The sequence below is a fragment of the Megachile rotundata genome, chromosome 2 (assembly GCF_050947335.1).
Source record: "Megachile rotundata isolate GNS110a chromosome 2, iyMegRotu1, whole genome shotgun sequence".
NCBI lineage: Eukaryota > Metazoa > Arthropoda > Insecta > Hymenoptera > Megachilidae > Megachile > Megachile rotundata.
Window position 1 is genome coordinate 8,357,632 of NC_134984.1, and position 14,345 is coordinate 8,371,976.

A 14,345-nucleotide genomic window follows, 5' to 3' on the forward strand; every position below is an offset into this window, starting at 1 on the left:
ACGTTAGTTACCTCCCATTTCAAGGTCCACGCGTGCACGGGAAGACGAAGTCGACCCGGGGCCGCTAAGCTACCAGCGAAACCGGTAGGGTTGATTTTTTAACCAGTTAACTGTGGCGCCCTCGTTTTAGAGCGCGCACCGTTTTGTGTCGCCAGAATCGAGCCATGACGAGTATACCCGTCAATCACAGAGTAAGTTGCGCTGGTAAGATATGGGATCAAAAAGATGGGTTTATTTTATAAAATTGACACTTTTATTACTAATGTATATTTATTTGGTTAACTTAAACATATATTACATACTTATTATATGAAAAACGCAATAAAGTTAAATGCATATGATAGACCATCCCTGAAGGGACCCTATCATAAATCAGCTTTCCGACTTTTGCTTTTGCTTTCCTTTCACGCTAACATCTAAAAAACGTTGTTGTCGCACATAAATAAATTCGTTGTGCGAACTGGTAAGCTGTTTCAGCCGGTGCATACGGGGATGCATGAGTTCATCTCAAATTATTTATATTTTTTATTTGTTTGTTTTATTCTGGCATGGCCTCAAAATATTCTAAACATCTTGAAATTTGAGAATATGTTTTGTTTTTCTCAAAAATTACAATTTAAATAGCCAATAGTCACTACTTTATACGCATGACGAGTATACTCGTCAATCACAGTTAACTGGTTAATAAGTGACTGTTCGATTCTATAAGAAAATTTGATAGAAATACGTGTAAGTAGCGAGGTTCCGAGTCTATGAACGCTGAAGCATTTTCGGACGTTATCGGTAACGTTCGTCAACAATCGAAGCTCCGGTATCGCGTTATCGCTCCGTCGGGTGCGCGACCGCGGAGCAGCTATTCATTCTCTCCTCAGCGACCGAGCGACTAACTTATAAGAGGCTTGTTTTCGTTATTCGAAATAAACTTGGTTGTATACTTCAAAATTAAATTGGTTACATTCTTACAATTTTTGCATTAATTATTTACGCCTCAAAAATCCTGTACACCCCTAAATGTCCATACAAAAGAAAACTAGCTCCACCATATAATTTGCCCCTTGAATATACGAATTTTATTTTTTAATTTAGATAGGAGATCCAGTATAAAGCTAGAGACAGAAAATAATGAAGTGATAGAGAAATGTTAATAATTAAGGAAAGATAAGAAATAACTTTTCAAGACAACTGTAGATAATCTATTTGAGATGAGCACCTTATGGTAATCTCGCATTTAGTACAGTCAAGATCAAATGTGGCCTCCCTTGCGAAAATAGGGTAACTGAGGGAGGACATTTTCCGTGCTCACTGATTTTTAGGGATTTTAGACGACTAATAGATTCAAGAATGGATTAAGAATTTGGGGTAAAGAGATTTTGCATGTCAGGATTTTGGATACGGGGATTTGGGATGTACGGATTTGGGTTGTAGGGATTTGGGATGTAGGGATTTGGGACGGAGGGATTTGGGATGGAGAGATTTGGGATGGAGGAATCGAGGATGCTAGGATAACAAATATAATGATTTGAGATTTCGAGATTTCGGAACGTAGAAATATCAGTCCATAGGAATCTCGGAACATGAGAATTTCGAAACGTAGGAATGTCAGTAGATAGGAATCTCAGAACATGAGAATTTTGGGACATAAGAATATTGACACATAGGAATCTCGGAACGTGGGAATTTCGAAACATATGAATTTCAGAATGCAGGGATTCCAAATATAAACATTCGATATATTTGAAAATCTTCAAGTTTCTTCAGTTTTGGTTACAAGTATTCAAGGTCTAATAATATAGGAATCTAAGGATTTACAAGTATAAACTTTAGAAAGCATAGCTTCTTGAAGACCTAGGGATTTGGTGTCCAAGAAATTTATAAATTGAGATACAATACGTATCTCAATTTTGGTACGATTTTGGTTACACTAATTTTTTTCTGTGCCTTATAGATCCGAAAACATTTAAGGTGCTAATAATTCGACTCCTTCTCTAAATATTAAAGAGGTTAATAAAATATTAAAATAACGTTTGGATTTTCACATGACGATATTTTGCATCATCGAAATTTTAGATTGTTTGGATTTTGACTGCTCGGCTTATAGGCGACGGGATGTTGGGGTGGACTGCCAGTTTAACGTGTAGTGTTATATTCTCAAAAAATTCTCAATATCGTGAAATCAACTGCGGAACAAAGAATAATGTATTTTCCCATCCAGAGTTTTGATGAAAGAGAATTCTAGAGACTTTGAGTTTGAATTGATAAGCTGACTTTTTGTATCATTTAGATTTAACGAATTTTTTATGACAAGTACTAAATTATATTCTGCCGTGATTGCGCAGTGATAAAACCAAGCATTACCTCGACATATAAAAAAACGACAAGCAAAACACTTTACTGCTAAGGTTTAAGGGTTTTGACAAGTAGATGTGACTAACAATAAATCAAAAAATACTCGCTAGAATATACTGACTCTTTGGATTTTATTGCTGCTATGGGTAAAGAACCATTGATTTGGAACTACAATTGTGTCTAAAAAGTGGAAAAACCGTTGAACTAGACTCCAATAGTGTCATACAATTCTTCAAATTCCAAATATGTAATATTTCAATTTTCGAAACTACTTGTATCTCACATTGAAATATTATTTCCGATAGTTTTTTAACTTTCATTGTAACATAATAAATTAATACGTTGTAATCGACATTATGTGTATCTAATATATTTATACTTCTTTTTTCCTCCTGGAACTGAATGCCTGTAAGAGTAATTGCGTCGGTACTTCAGTTATGGCTGACAATATGAACGCAAAAATGTAACTAAGTGCCCATACTGCGCAACCCGCTGTAGCCTAAAATGAAATAAATGTTTGTTATAAAAATCGGTATGTAGTTTTCGGGATATGACTGCTATTATCAACTTACATAGTAATAAATTCCAGCGTGGACAGCGTAATCGCTAAGTGCACCAAGTAGTAATGCGAAAATTGGATTCAGAAGATAAGCGCAATATACTACTCTACTGGGAGGGATCCAATAGGGCAACGATAAAAATTGATTTATAGTAGCTGCAAGAATAGCAAAATACTTTAGGAACTTTTCAACAAAGTATAATCAAATATGTATCGGTTATTACTTCTTTTTAACGGGTGAAATTGAAATAAAAATATAATATATAGTGTTTAATTAAAAAAGGCTGTAATCTTCGATTCCAATTACCAAACGAAGTAAGTATACAAATATTATTAGATATTGAAACTTTCCAGTTTCGAATATATGTATTTGAAAACACATATTTAATACGGTAATTATTTGCAAAATTTCTCAAATTTCAGTGACTTTAAAATGTGTCAGCGAGATCAATGTTCCAAGTAACTGCGTTTATGTTACTCGATCTAAATTTCTAAGTAATAAGTAAAAAGTAATAGATTCAATTAAATTTATGTGTGAATCTAACCGAAGTTTCTCCGAATATCTTATTGTTGATAGTTATAGTTCGGTGTCAGTCACCCGAATAGAGAAAAGTTCCGAGAATGTTGACCTTGACAATGCATTTCAAAGTCATCGAAATCGAAGGTGATTTTCTTTTTCGTGAAATAATAATTTACCTGCATTGTTCGTAAGGCAGACAATTACAAGCCACGCTACTGCAAGACTCCAGCTTAGTCTGCTAAACATTTCGTAAATGATCGTTAAAGTAGCAGACGTCGTTATCATCGCGGGGCCATGTATAACCAAATAAGCACATAAAATACTGATAAACCAACCGGCCGCTAATGCTTTCTGAAACAAATAATAGAGGTACATTAAAAATACCAGTTAAGTAATAAAAATTAAAATACTCAGTATTATACATATAAATACACTTAACATCATTCATGATAAAAAAGAATGTAATAATGTTTCTCATAGCACTATATGGGCTTAAAGTGAAACTTTTATGGTAGTATAATGTGCCATACTTCGTGTGATTACTCCCATTGCAAGCCAATATGTCAGTATATAAACGAGATTAATTACTTTTGATAAGTGCAATTTATAGTTCCATTTTTCAAGAAGCAGAGCTGTGCCTATTGCCACTATGTGAGGTATGATTCTTATCCAGGGTCGTATATAGATACACGAAAATGTTTCGAATCTCGATTCCAGTCTGCAAACATCACATATTATATTTTAATATTAACACTGAAACATAACTTGATTCATTGTTCATATGATAACACATATTTTGTATAACTTACGTTTTGATGTGACCCGTCGTATATGTTACGTAACCAGCGGACAACATGGATAGAATCAGCGTAACTATACCTAAGTTCACGGCAGAAGAGTAATGACTAAAATGTAAAATTTCATTGGCATTTGTGCAGTCAAAAGTAGGCAGAAAGAAAACATTTACCTGACCGACAGCTTCAATAAAAAGGCACAAAAAATAGAGAACTGCATTTCACAGGCAAGTTGCCAAGTCCAAGTCATGCACTGAAACAATTGTTTTCTTTAGTCGGTACTCTCTGTAAGATATATCGTATATTAACAAAATTATATCTACCAAACTGTCCCATTCAAATAAGTTATGAATGTAGAGGATATTTCTCCACCAGTATTTCAAGCACAGTTCGGGTATCGGCTCAACAACATATGCCATCAAAAAGTTGTTGTTCCAGGTAAAGATTAAAACTCCCAACATCATCGTAACGACATATGGTGGTGTAAGTCTGTTCAATTTTAATTCGAAAAATTTATATAAACAAAACATATGGGTAATTGTAAGTAGATATATTTGTGTGCAACATAGGCTTCTTTTGCTTTAGGAGTAACATGAGGCTACGAAGTTGCAAAGTTCCCTGTTCGTTTAACATACACTCATACTCATATATATACTACCTTTTCTCCGAAACAAAATATTCCAATATCACAAACAATGTATGGAACATTTAATTTCAGATTTGGTGCATTTTACCAAACTGTCATGTGAAAAATTCATGAAAGTAACTATAATAAGATATTGTCTTTTTAGTGTGAAGATGTTTGTTTTTCGCGTGAAAAATTTTGATGTGATCTAATTAAGAAGAAGCCCAATTTATATAAAATGAACGATGATGCGCTTTTCTGAAATTTTCATTTAGCACTTAATTAGTTTAAATAAACTTGTAATATTGGTCACCGATGAGCAACATGGCTAACGCGATAACTAGGGAAGCCTAAGCTGAACGCGATCATGTTACGATGATCGCTGGTGACAGAGGTACGTGCTATAATGTGGAATACCTGATTAATCTTTTGATGACTAGTATTAGAAAATCGTACGCATTCTGGCGAACTGTAACTATCTTCTTTCTTTTTCTTTGCGACTTAAAATGTCCAAATGCCAACAGAAAACCTGCAAGGAACAGGAAGGTATCCGCAGACCATACTGAATTCGCAATGAATTGATATTCCATTGAATTGTGCATTCGATATAATTCCCATTTGTTGCCTGTGTAGATGAAATATTGTCGCTAACAACTTACATCGGGAAGAGGAACGATTATATAGTTTTAATCTTTAATACGAAGAGCTGTCTCACCTATAACACTTAACGTAAAGTATACACCATGCAAGAACATCAGCCACGTCGATCCAAAAAATTTAATGCCATGAAACGCTGTTATATCTTCTGAACTGGACTTTAGTTGGAATATGTGCTTCATGTTCGATGTGATCGAAAAGGATACAAGAATTCGTTCGATGCAACCACCTGGCTCCAACTCTTCAATAGCCTTCTGATCATATTTCGGTTTTTGTTTCACTTCGTCTTTCAATTTTTTTTAAGTACATTGCATTCAGTATCGTGTTATGTTAATGTTATGTACCTAATATTTGTTCGGTTTGTTTACCTGGTTTTAACTTCTGAACTATATATGCTGGACAAGGTTCAGAATTGTGATCCATGTTTCCATTCAGATCTCCTTTTGAACATATTGTATTAAATACCACATTATTTATGTATATGTTAATTTTATAAAGAGATATTCCATAAATACGATTTAATATCCAAAACAACCGCGTCTTTTATTGTAAATGTTAGCAACTTCACGTTTAATCTAAATTGTGTTATCGTGGTCGCTGATAATAAAAACTTAAACATCAAGAAATACAGTAGAAATTACATATTGTAATGTTTAAGTCATATATCTAGTGTCATATACTGGCGAATTAATACTGTCTGCAAATATTTGCATAGGAAAATAAAAGTCTAGCAAACACAATAACTCCAGAATGACTACACATTAAATATGATCATTTGAACTTCAAAAGATTGCTAGTATACATCTGTGTATGTATCTATGTATTTACCCATCGTACTGCTCCCGTAGGAATTACATTTTTTCAATTTTTGCAGACGTTTCTGATATATAAAGATATCATACAGCGTTCCCGCTACTACTATTCCAAACAACGCTGCCAAAATAGCACTGCAAATAGAACATTCGTTATTCTATCTGTATTTAACTACTTATTTGCTAACTGTCAAAAGAAATTCCAAAGATTCGTTTAACGTAGCAACTCTCAATATAATACTTACATAATATATACTTATATACGTAATACGTACATGATTGTTATTATTTTGCCATTCAATAGCCACGTGTACTCGTTCTTTAGATTCGAGACTTTGATCAACTCAAAGTTGGTTGAATAAAGGTGTCCGAATGGATGGAGTTTATCGCGTATTTTATTTACCATTGTGGCTACTTCATCTTCGGTACAAGAATCGGGTAGGCAAAGCCCCAGTATCGTCACATTCTACAAAAGTGTCATTTCTCAAACTATTAGCTAAACCATTAACTATACGATTAACTGATAGTTTAGCACTTTTGAAATATCTTATGTGTCTGCTGATCATTCAACTTGTGTTTAGTTTAGATTATTTCAGATTTAAAGTAGCCATTCAAATCCTCGACTTACAGATTTATGACCAAGTTACTTGTGTGTATAATTAATAGAACACGATATCCTGCGGTACGATTCACTATGCAAATACTTACATCCGAACGCGTAGAGAAATCATACTGCATGGTGCCACGGTTTCGAAAATAAGCACCAAAGAAGTTGACCGTAAATGGCGGGAACTCGTCGGCTGGATTACGGTACAGAGAAATGTTCTTAGTTCTTTGGGATGAATATACTATTGGCTTTCTTGTGCGGAGATAATTGCATTGTCCTCTATTTCCTACCCAAAAATTATTCGCCGTAATGAATCCAGATGTTGGTTGGCCACTTGAGTCCAACACTTAAAAATAAAAGCATTCTATTGTTAACTTAAAACTAGTATTCTAACTAAGTCGAAAAATTTTTCGTTGCTACAGTACTCAAAGAAAAACGTCTCATTATAAATAATAAAAAACTGCTTCTAGCCACCAGTTTAGCATTTTTAAACACGTTTAAACATTCTAGAAAAATTCACAAACGCGTATATCATAGAGCAGATTATACCTGTTTTTTTTTTCAAAACTTGAGTATGGTACAACAAAAGATATAAAGCTGAAACTATAAATTGCATTTCGCCCTGTGACACCCTTCAAGTAGAGTTAACGGCTTGATACTACCCAACAATGATTTCCTGTGAACGGTCTACTAATTGATACGTTCATTGATTAATTCACCCCTTGTCGAAGAAAGCATATTACTAACTTGCCAGACTCCACAGTATTCTATGGTTTATTCCATCGCGATATTGTATCATGTCCGTTCGGCATTTGGTCGCATTGAGTTGTTCGATACCGTAGGTCACCACATAACCGGGTAAATTATCCAACATTGCTAAGTCTGATGTTATTCCGTCAATCAGTACGCAGAGATACATCAGCATTGTTATCCCGAACCACTTGTACTTCATGGTGTAAGTAACTTAGTATTTTAGTTGTTCAAGTGAAATTCACGTTTTTCGTTTGTCCATAGAGTTTGAGTAACGTCACTGAAGCTTGTTAACAGTTGGAGTATTTTACTTTTGGTATGGATCTGTGTTGAATCGAATAAGAATGTATGGTCACGGAAAGACCGATTCGCTGAAGAGCGGATCATAGAACTTAAATGAAGAATAAGCTGCCATTCAGGCTTTATATCACCAAAGTTGTTATGAACCTTATGTTTTACGTATATCTGTGCGTAAACTAATATAAAAGAGAAAAATTCGAGATATAAGCAAATATGTCCCCTTTTTTATGTATGAGCGTAGCGTGACGTGCGTTGAGTGAGCGGGGAGATAGTATTAACTTTATTTGCATTAGAAGATTCTTATAACCACGCACAATAAGAAACAAGAGCTGCAGTGAATGAACTTATTCAGGGTTTGTCGAAATCCTTCCACAATACTTATATCTTTTCAAAGATGTTTTGCTTGATATCATCATTGAATGAATCTTTAAAATACTATGATGCTTATTTATCTTCTCTTGATTTTCCTTCCATTCCATAAATATTAATGAAATACAAAAAATGAATTGGTAATGTAAAGTTGTTGGTAGTATAATCTATCTAGGGTGCCGAATGTATAAGTTGGTTGAAATGAAATATGCGTTGTCTTTTGTTTAACTCTTTCTTCTTGCTGTGTTCGGCTACCGGCGATGCACGCGCAACGTGCATCAGCGCGTCTTCAATTTATATCTATTAATTTATAGTAACATCCTAACATATTAATAAACATTATATATTTAATATTAACCAGCGTTAAACTCTGTCAAAAGTACTGGTTTTGTTACAGGTGATAAAGTGACTATGAGCGGGAAAAACTAAATGTAATCGTCAAACGGTTTTATATACTTTTGCAACTACGCATGTTTCGTTATGTAACCGTTCGTACGAGGTTACTCGCGTCGCGAACTGATCGCACGGATTTTTTAATTCCGTGCCACGAGGTCGTAAATCTCGTGACCCGTACGATTACGATTTTTACGAGCTGCTCTGCCGACTTAACTTTGGAGCAGTAGTTCAAAGCGAGTCCGAACGTTTGACTCGTGAAAATGATTAAGTCCGTAACGAATGACTTATTGCAAATTGTGTTCAGTTCGACTGCTAACTGTTTTCTCCGCGACGAATAATTTTGTTCTGATCTGTTCGAATGATAGATATGTTCAGCCTTAGCTCTCGATCGTGCGAGCTAAGGAGCCCTGGCGAAAGTTTTAGAAACACGTTGATTGGTCATCGTTCGATTTTTGATTTTCCAATCAACATGTCCCTTGACTTTCTCCCACCCTTTCGTTACGCCCTTAGCGCGTTTCTTTAGGAGGATGGGACGGTACCAGAGCGTACGTGAGAAATCCGCAAGTTCGGCAACGCCGTGGTTTTTCCTCTGGGTCTCAGGCCCGATGGCCGTAAAGTACCGTAACGAATGTACCGTCGAAATGACCCTTCAGAATTACCGAAGTTATGACAGGAATTGGCTATCGAGGACGAAACGAAACTAAAAATTTAACGCTGTTGTACGAAAAAAGGTAAATGAGTATTGCAGAAAGTAAGGAAAAAGTCTTTCTCAAAAATAGCCTTTGTCGCGGACCTATCATAAACTCTCCAAGCAGAATCCTCACGTACCGTGTTCCAATGGTTGGAACATGTTACAAGACGCTACTGAGTGAATATGACGTTTAATTTAGTGTAGGTCTCTGAAATGGGGGGTAGCTGACATGATTCTGAATAAGATTTCCCTTTGCAGAAATGGGATTTGAACCTTCGTTTTGGAATTATTAAGGAAAAACACGGGCCAATCAGAGCGCGAGGATTACGCGCGCTCAGCCACTAGGCTCAAAGCTGTCGTTCTCGCGTCTGCGCATGCGTCATCCTTGCGCTCTGATTGGTCCGTGTTTGTCCTTAATAATTCAAAAACGAAGCTTCAGACCCCATTTTTGCAAAGGGAAATCTTATTCAGAATCACGTTAGTTATCTCCCATTTCAGGGACCTACACTAATTGTGAGACACTCTGTATACAGTAAGTCGCAGCCACAATCGTATATCACATACACGAATACGTTTCCTCTTGTGAAAAAATACAGGGAAGATACAGTGGAATAAAATACCATAATTTGTTTATAACAAAAAATTTTTCATAACTTTATTTTACGATTCATTCAAATTTGTGTAATGACAAAAAATGAAGAAAATTTTATTCCAAATCCATTGACATATATGCATACAAAATTGCCTCCTACAGTTCGTCAGATTTTTATTACACATATAAATTACGCATGCGCACCTACTGACCCATCGCACGATAATAAACTGAATCATGTCGAAAAACATTACATAATTAGTCAACGTTACTTTTAAGCATAAATGAGGAACATCAATACGTGTGTTATACATAGCTATTAATTTTATTAAATTTGTATTGGGTATTACAGAACACTTATTGTTACAGTTATATGTATTCTATATGTCAATTTTATGGGGTTAATTTTGATGAGCCATTCGAATAAGTTAGATAATATAATCGCGACAATAATGGTATTTCTTAAAAATGTTTTCAATCTAATGGCTTTTGGTAATTACAATTGCATAATGACATAAAGAATTGTATGACAAAATCGAATTTAAAGACCAACTGCAAATTTGCAAATTCAAAAATGTTTTGTGTTCGTAACTGAACCTACTCAAATTATATGGTTACTTATTATATGCGCTCACCTAAATAAAATGATATGAATTATCATAACATTGCAATTGATTCACTCGTTTAAATAACCACTGTAAAAAACATCCAAGGTACAGTGGTGTTTAACATTTTTCAATTTACTTAAAAGAAAATGCTCATCACATCTGAAGGACGATATTCGGTATTGAAAATTACTGTCGTCACTGTGTACATATTTCGTTTCTGTATCGAGAACAAGACAGGCGACAACGCGAGACGTCCTTAACTTTGTGAAGTTAAATATTTGCTTCAAACACTTCCCGCTGTAAACTGTGTTTACTTAATTTTAGTAGCCACCGTACTCAATCACAAGCAAGAGAGTGATCCATCGATTTAACCTTAACACTTCGCCCTATAATATCTTACTCGTACTACAATTATCTAATGTGCTGTACACTACAGGTCGAATATAACAAACCACACTCGTATTTTCACTAGAACTACATGCCGCATTCACTTTCAGTTACAATCTGCACTAGATTCACTAAGTGCAAAGTATGCCTAATACTTTCACCTTAATTCGTTTTAATATTAGAACAGTAATTAGTAAACTGTGATGACGCAGCCGGCGAGAATGTTATAGGTTAAAAAGCTGAGCTACACGAATCTCTGTTCCAGGTTTGTCAACTTCACAGCTCGAAGCAACCTTTCATACATCCCATTCGCATCGGCTACAATTAGCCAACTCGGGTGTGGTCGTGCAATTTACACGTCTAGACAAGATGGGTCGTCGCCGGGTCGTATAGAGACAGCTACCGTCGCGAATACAATGCCCGTTGGTTTCGGGGATCGCGTGGAGACCCTTGTCTGCAATTACGGACCCCTCGATCGGAAGACACCGAGGGAACTCTACGAAGATGGTGTGCCAGCTCTTTGTCCACAGGGGACGATCCGTAGCTTGCGATACGCAGCACTTTGTCGTAAGTGTTTCCTCCCTTGTGTACGATGCGTTCAGGACACGCGCTCACGTTTCTTGTCACTCCCTCGCCACAGTCGTTAACCGCTTCCTGTAATTACAGTAAAGTCTCGATACACTTCGTTGCAATTCATTATATTTTCCAGTGGATATACTATTTAGTGCAGAAACAGTATGTTCTTTTTTTGACCATGGTTTGGATGTGTGCATTGTAAATTACGAGCATTAAACTGTTTGGGTATCTGAATATACCTGTTTCGATCTAAAAATTTCACTCTTATAAATTCTTTAGGAATTGTGAATACTTGTGCACAAAATATATAGTGGACGGCAAAAGTATTCGTACACTTGAAATATAGAAATAAAAGGATAATATTTTCTATGTTATTAAGTATATTTAATCATATAGCTGTATATTAAACATTACATTTACAGCCGAAGACAATAACATCATGTAATAACTTGAAATAACTTGAAATTCGTAATTGAGGATCGTCGAAGGCAATTAGCTTGTTATTATTTTACTTTTCACGATTTATGATAGGAATGGACTGTGTGAAGTCTGAACAAAAGGGCGATGGTAATCATTTGAGGTGACAGATGATGGGCATTGACTTGAAGTCAAATAACAATTAGACGTCACAGGACTATTTGTTCGAATGTGAGAGATTAGGGAAGGTAAGCAATCCATTATTATGATGTCTACATGAATAGAAATGTTGTTTCTAAAATATCTAACCACGAAATGGGGAAGTTTGCCGTCTGAAAACTAAGTATGACCTTTTAGCACTGACCCCAAAATGGTTCGAACATGAATACCAAAATTTGTAAAACACGCATATCAGTACATTATTGCGTAAACGTTCAGAAATCACTGTTTATAAGCTTATGTCAAACGTTAAAATCATTTTGACCCTCGGGGAAATAAAAGCAAAAGTAGAAATGTAAAGAGCTCTGTACATAGACTCACTGTACGATTATTCCTTTCCTGTAGAATATATAGTGCAATGTATGTAGATACATATTGAAGAGTCCATAGCAGCGCTGTGAATAACTCGGGTATCCGTTTTCATGTGCGCCACCTTCCGTTATGATAGAACGTTTAAGTAGACGATACAGTATGGCGTCAAACGTTCCACACGCACTTTGACCACCTCGATGCTTTCGTAAATGTTTAACCTTTTAATCGATACATAACATCGTTCAATTCTTACTTTTGTTAATGTACAAATTTGTATTAATCTTGTACGTTCCAGTAAAGTTTAAAGTGAATAAACGAATGTTCAGACTGAAAAATTCGATTATATCGAGATTTTACTGTATTTATATTTCTTCGTTGAGTAGAGTGATTTTGTGATATGTTATCATGGCTTAGTAGCCAAGTATTAGTAGTATTAGTAGTATTAGTAGTATTAGTAGTATTTGTAGTATTTGTAGTACTAGTAATATTTGTAGTACTAGTAGTCTTAGGAATATTAGGAATATTAACCATGTATTAGTAGTATTAGTAGTATATGTATTAGTAATATGCATTAGTAGTATTCTCAACAAATTTTCTTAATACATATTACCTCCAATCGACTTTCATGTTCGAAATATTAGTAAAAAGCATGAGTTAAGCTTTACATTGCAATTATACTTGCTGCTAACATAGGCAACATACATTTGTTTTATATAGTATAACTTATAATTTAATTCAGTAACTTAGTTACATAATCTACTTATCGATTAAATTAGTTTACATTGGATTAATACCCTCGTAACCTGAAATCTTTTTGTACAAAATTAAAATCATATAAATAGCGTCACTAGATTGTTGCATGACATTATTTGTAAATAGTTACAGTAATGTATTTCACGAGTCTGTTCAGAATTTATAGCTGTATTTTGATTATTATCCTAACTATTATCCTATATGTGCACCTTGCTAGAAGTACTAAAGGTGAAGTTATAATTATTGGCCACATGTAATGATTATGAAAAAATAATTGACTTCTCAATTGCACTAAAAGTGAGCGATGTAAATTGCATTATGTATGAAAGAAATGAAATTTGACAGAGAAAATTGAATATTTTCGTATTATTCGCGTTGTACAAAAATGAGAATTAAAAGTATCTTAAAATACTTACAAAAATTTTAAAACGCGTACAAAAATTCTTGGTTTAAACAATCGTATTTTTCTATTCAAAATGTTTCCTTTCTATCGAATACCCTGATTCCTATAAGTTTTTCTAAGAAATGAATTTAATCTATCACAAAAAACAGTTATTAACTGGAGAAGTTCTTGTCAAAAGTTACACGTTTTATGAATTATGCATTAATATTTTTCATTAATATTCATTTTACGTTCTTTTAAAATATTCAAATAGATTTTTGTATCTACCGATTCATTAATGAACACTAGTTTTCCAAGCTTGGATGAAAATATGCACTATAAACGGACTACGCCACCTCCAACTCTTTGCGCTCGAGCGACACCTCTCAGGCGCCAAAATTTGAAATAATTTGAAATAAGCATTATTTAACTAATTCTATAATAGTACTCGTGTATAAACATAGTGAAATAGACAATAGTAGAAATTATTAGTAGAGAAATAATAACCTCAAAAGAACTTATTCAACATTTTAATTAATAAGTTTTAAAATTGCTGTTTGCAAACAATAAAATTATCTTCGAGTGCAAAAGGTTAAATCGTGTCTTGTTTATCAAATCAGTTGTCATTTAATAGAAACTGCATCGTCGAAACAACATTGAAATATGTAACTAA

At 34.6% G+C, this 14,345-nt stretch overlaps 2 protein-coding genes across 4 annotated transcripts in view; one reads left to right on the top strand and one right to left on the bottom strand.

Annotated features, from left to right (window-relative positions):
• Positions 1–14,345, top strand: part of LOC100877441 (venom allergen 3) — a 97,808-nt gene that overhangs the window by 69,578 nt on the left and 13,885 nt on the right. Inside the window, exon 5 of the mRNA XM_076539888.1 lies at positions 11,279–11,580. Coding sequence (XP_076396003.1) covers positions 11,279–11,580 — 302 coding nt within the window. The remainder of the gene's footprint in view (positions 1–11,278; positions 11,581–14,345) is intronic.
• Positions 2,449–8,069, bottom strand: LOC105662839 (nose resistant to fluoxetine protein 6-like). Of its 3 annotated transcripts, XM_076539878.1 has the most exons (14): positions 7,668–8,068; positions 7,022–7,266; positions 6,589–6,779; positions 6,330–6,448; positions 5,870–5,941; positions 5,560–5,787; positions 5,262–5,469; positions 4,543–4,708; positions 4,393–4,472; positions 4,235–4,330; positions 4,014–4,143; positions 3,602–3,776; positions 2,919–3,061; positions 2,449–2,845 (listed from the first exon to the last, which is right to left on the bottom strand). In XM_076539878.1, the coding sequence occupies exons 1-14, from the start codon at positions 7,870–7,872 to the stop codon at positions 2,720–2,722; spliced, it is 2,184 nt and encodes a 727-aa protein (XP_076395993.1). In that variant the 5' UTR covers positions 7,873–8,068; the 3' UTR covers positions 2,449–2,719. The 3 variants fall into 3 exon arrangements, 1 of the variants encoding a protein (XP_076395993.1); XR_013040507.1 differs by lacking the exon at positions 2,449–2,845 and having other exon boundaries at positions 2,926–3,061; positions 3,956–4,143; positions 7,668–8,069; XR_013040508.1 differs by lacking the exons at positions 2,449–2,845; positions 2,919–3,061 and having other exon boundaries at positions 3,649–3,776; positions 3,865–4,143; positions 7,668–8,069.

Excerpts from the sequence above, each read along its gene's own strand:
- LOC105662839 (XM_076539878.1), bottom strand. The coding sequence starts at position 7,872 with ATGAAGTACAAGTGGTTCGGGATAACAATGCTGATGTATCTCTGCGTA. Across the intron at positions 3,777-4,013 it reads ATAAATTGCACTTATCAAAA|AAAGCATTAGCGGCCGGTTG; the intron begins GTAATTAATCTC and ends TATTTGTTTCAG. Across the intron at positions 2,846-2,918 it reads ACGCTGGAATTTATTACTAT|GCTACAGCGGGTTGCGCAGT; the intron begins GTAAGTTGATAA and ends ATTTCATTTTAG.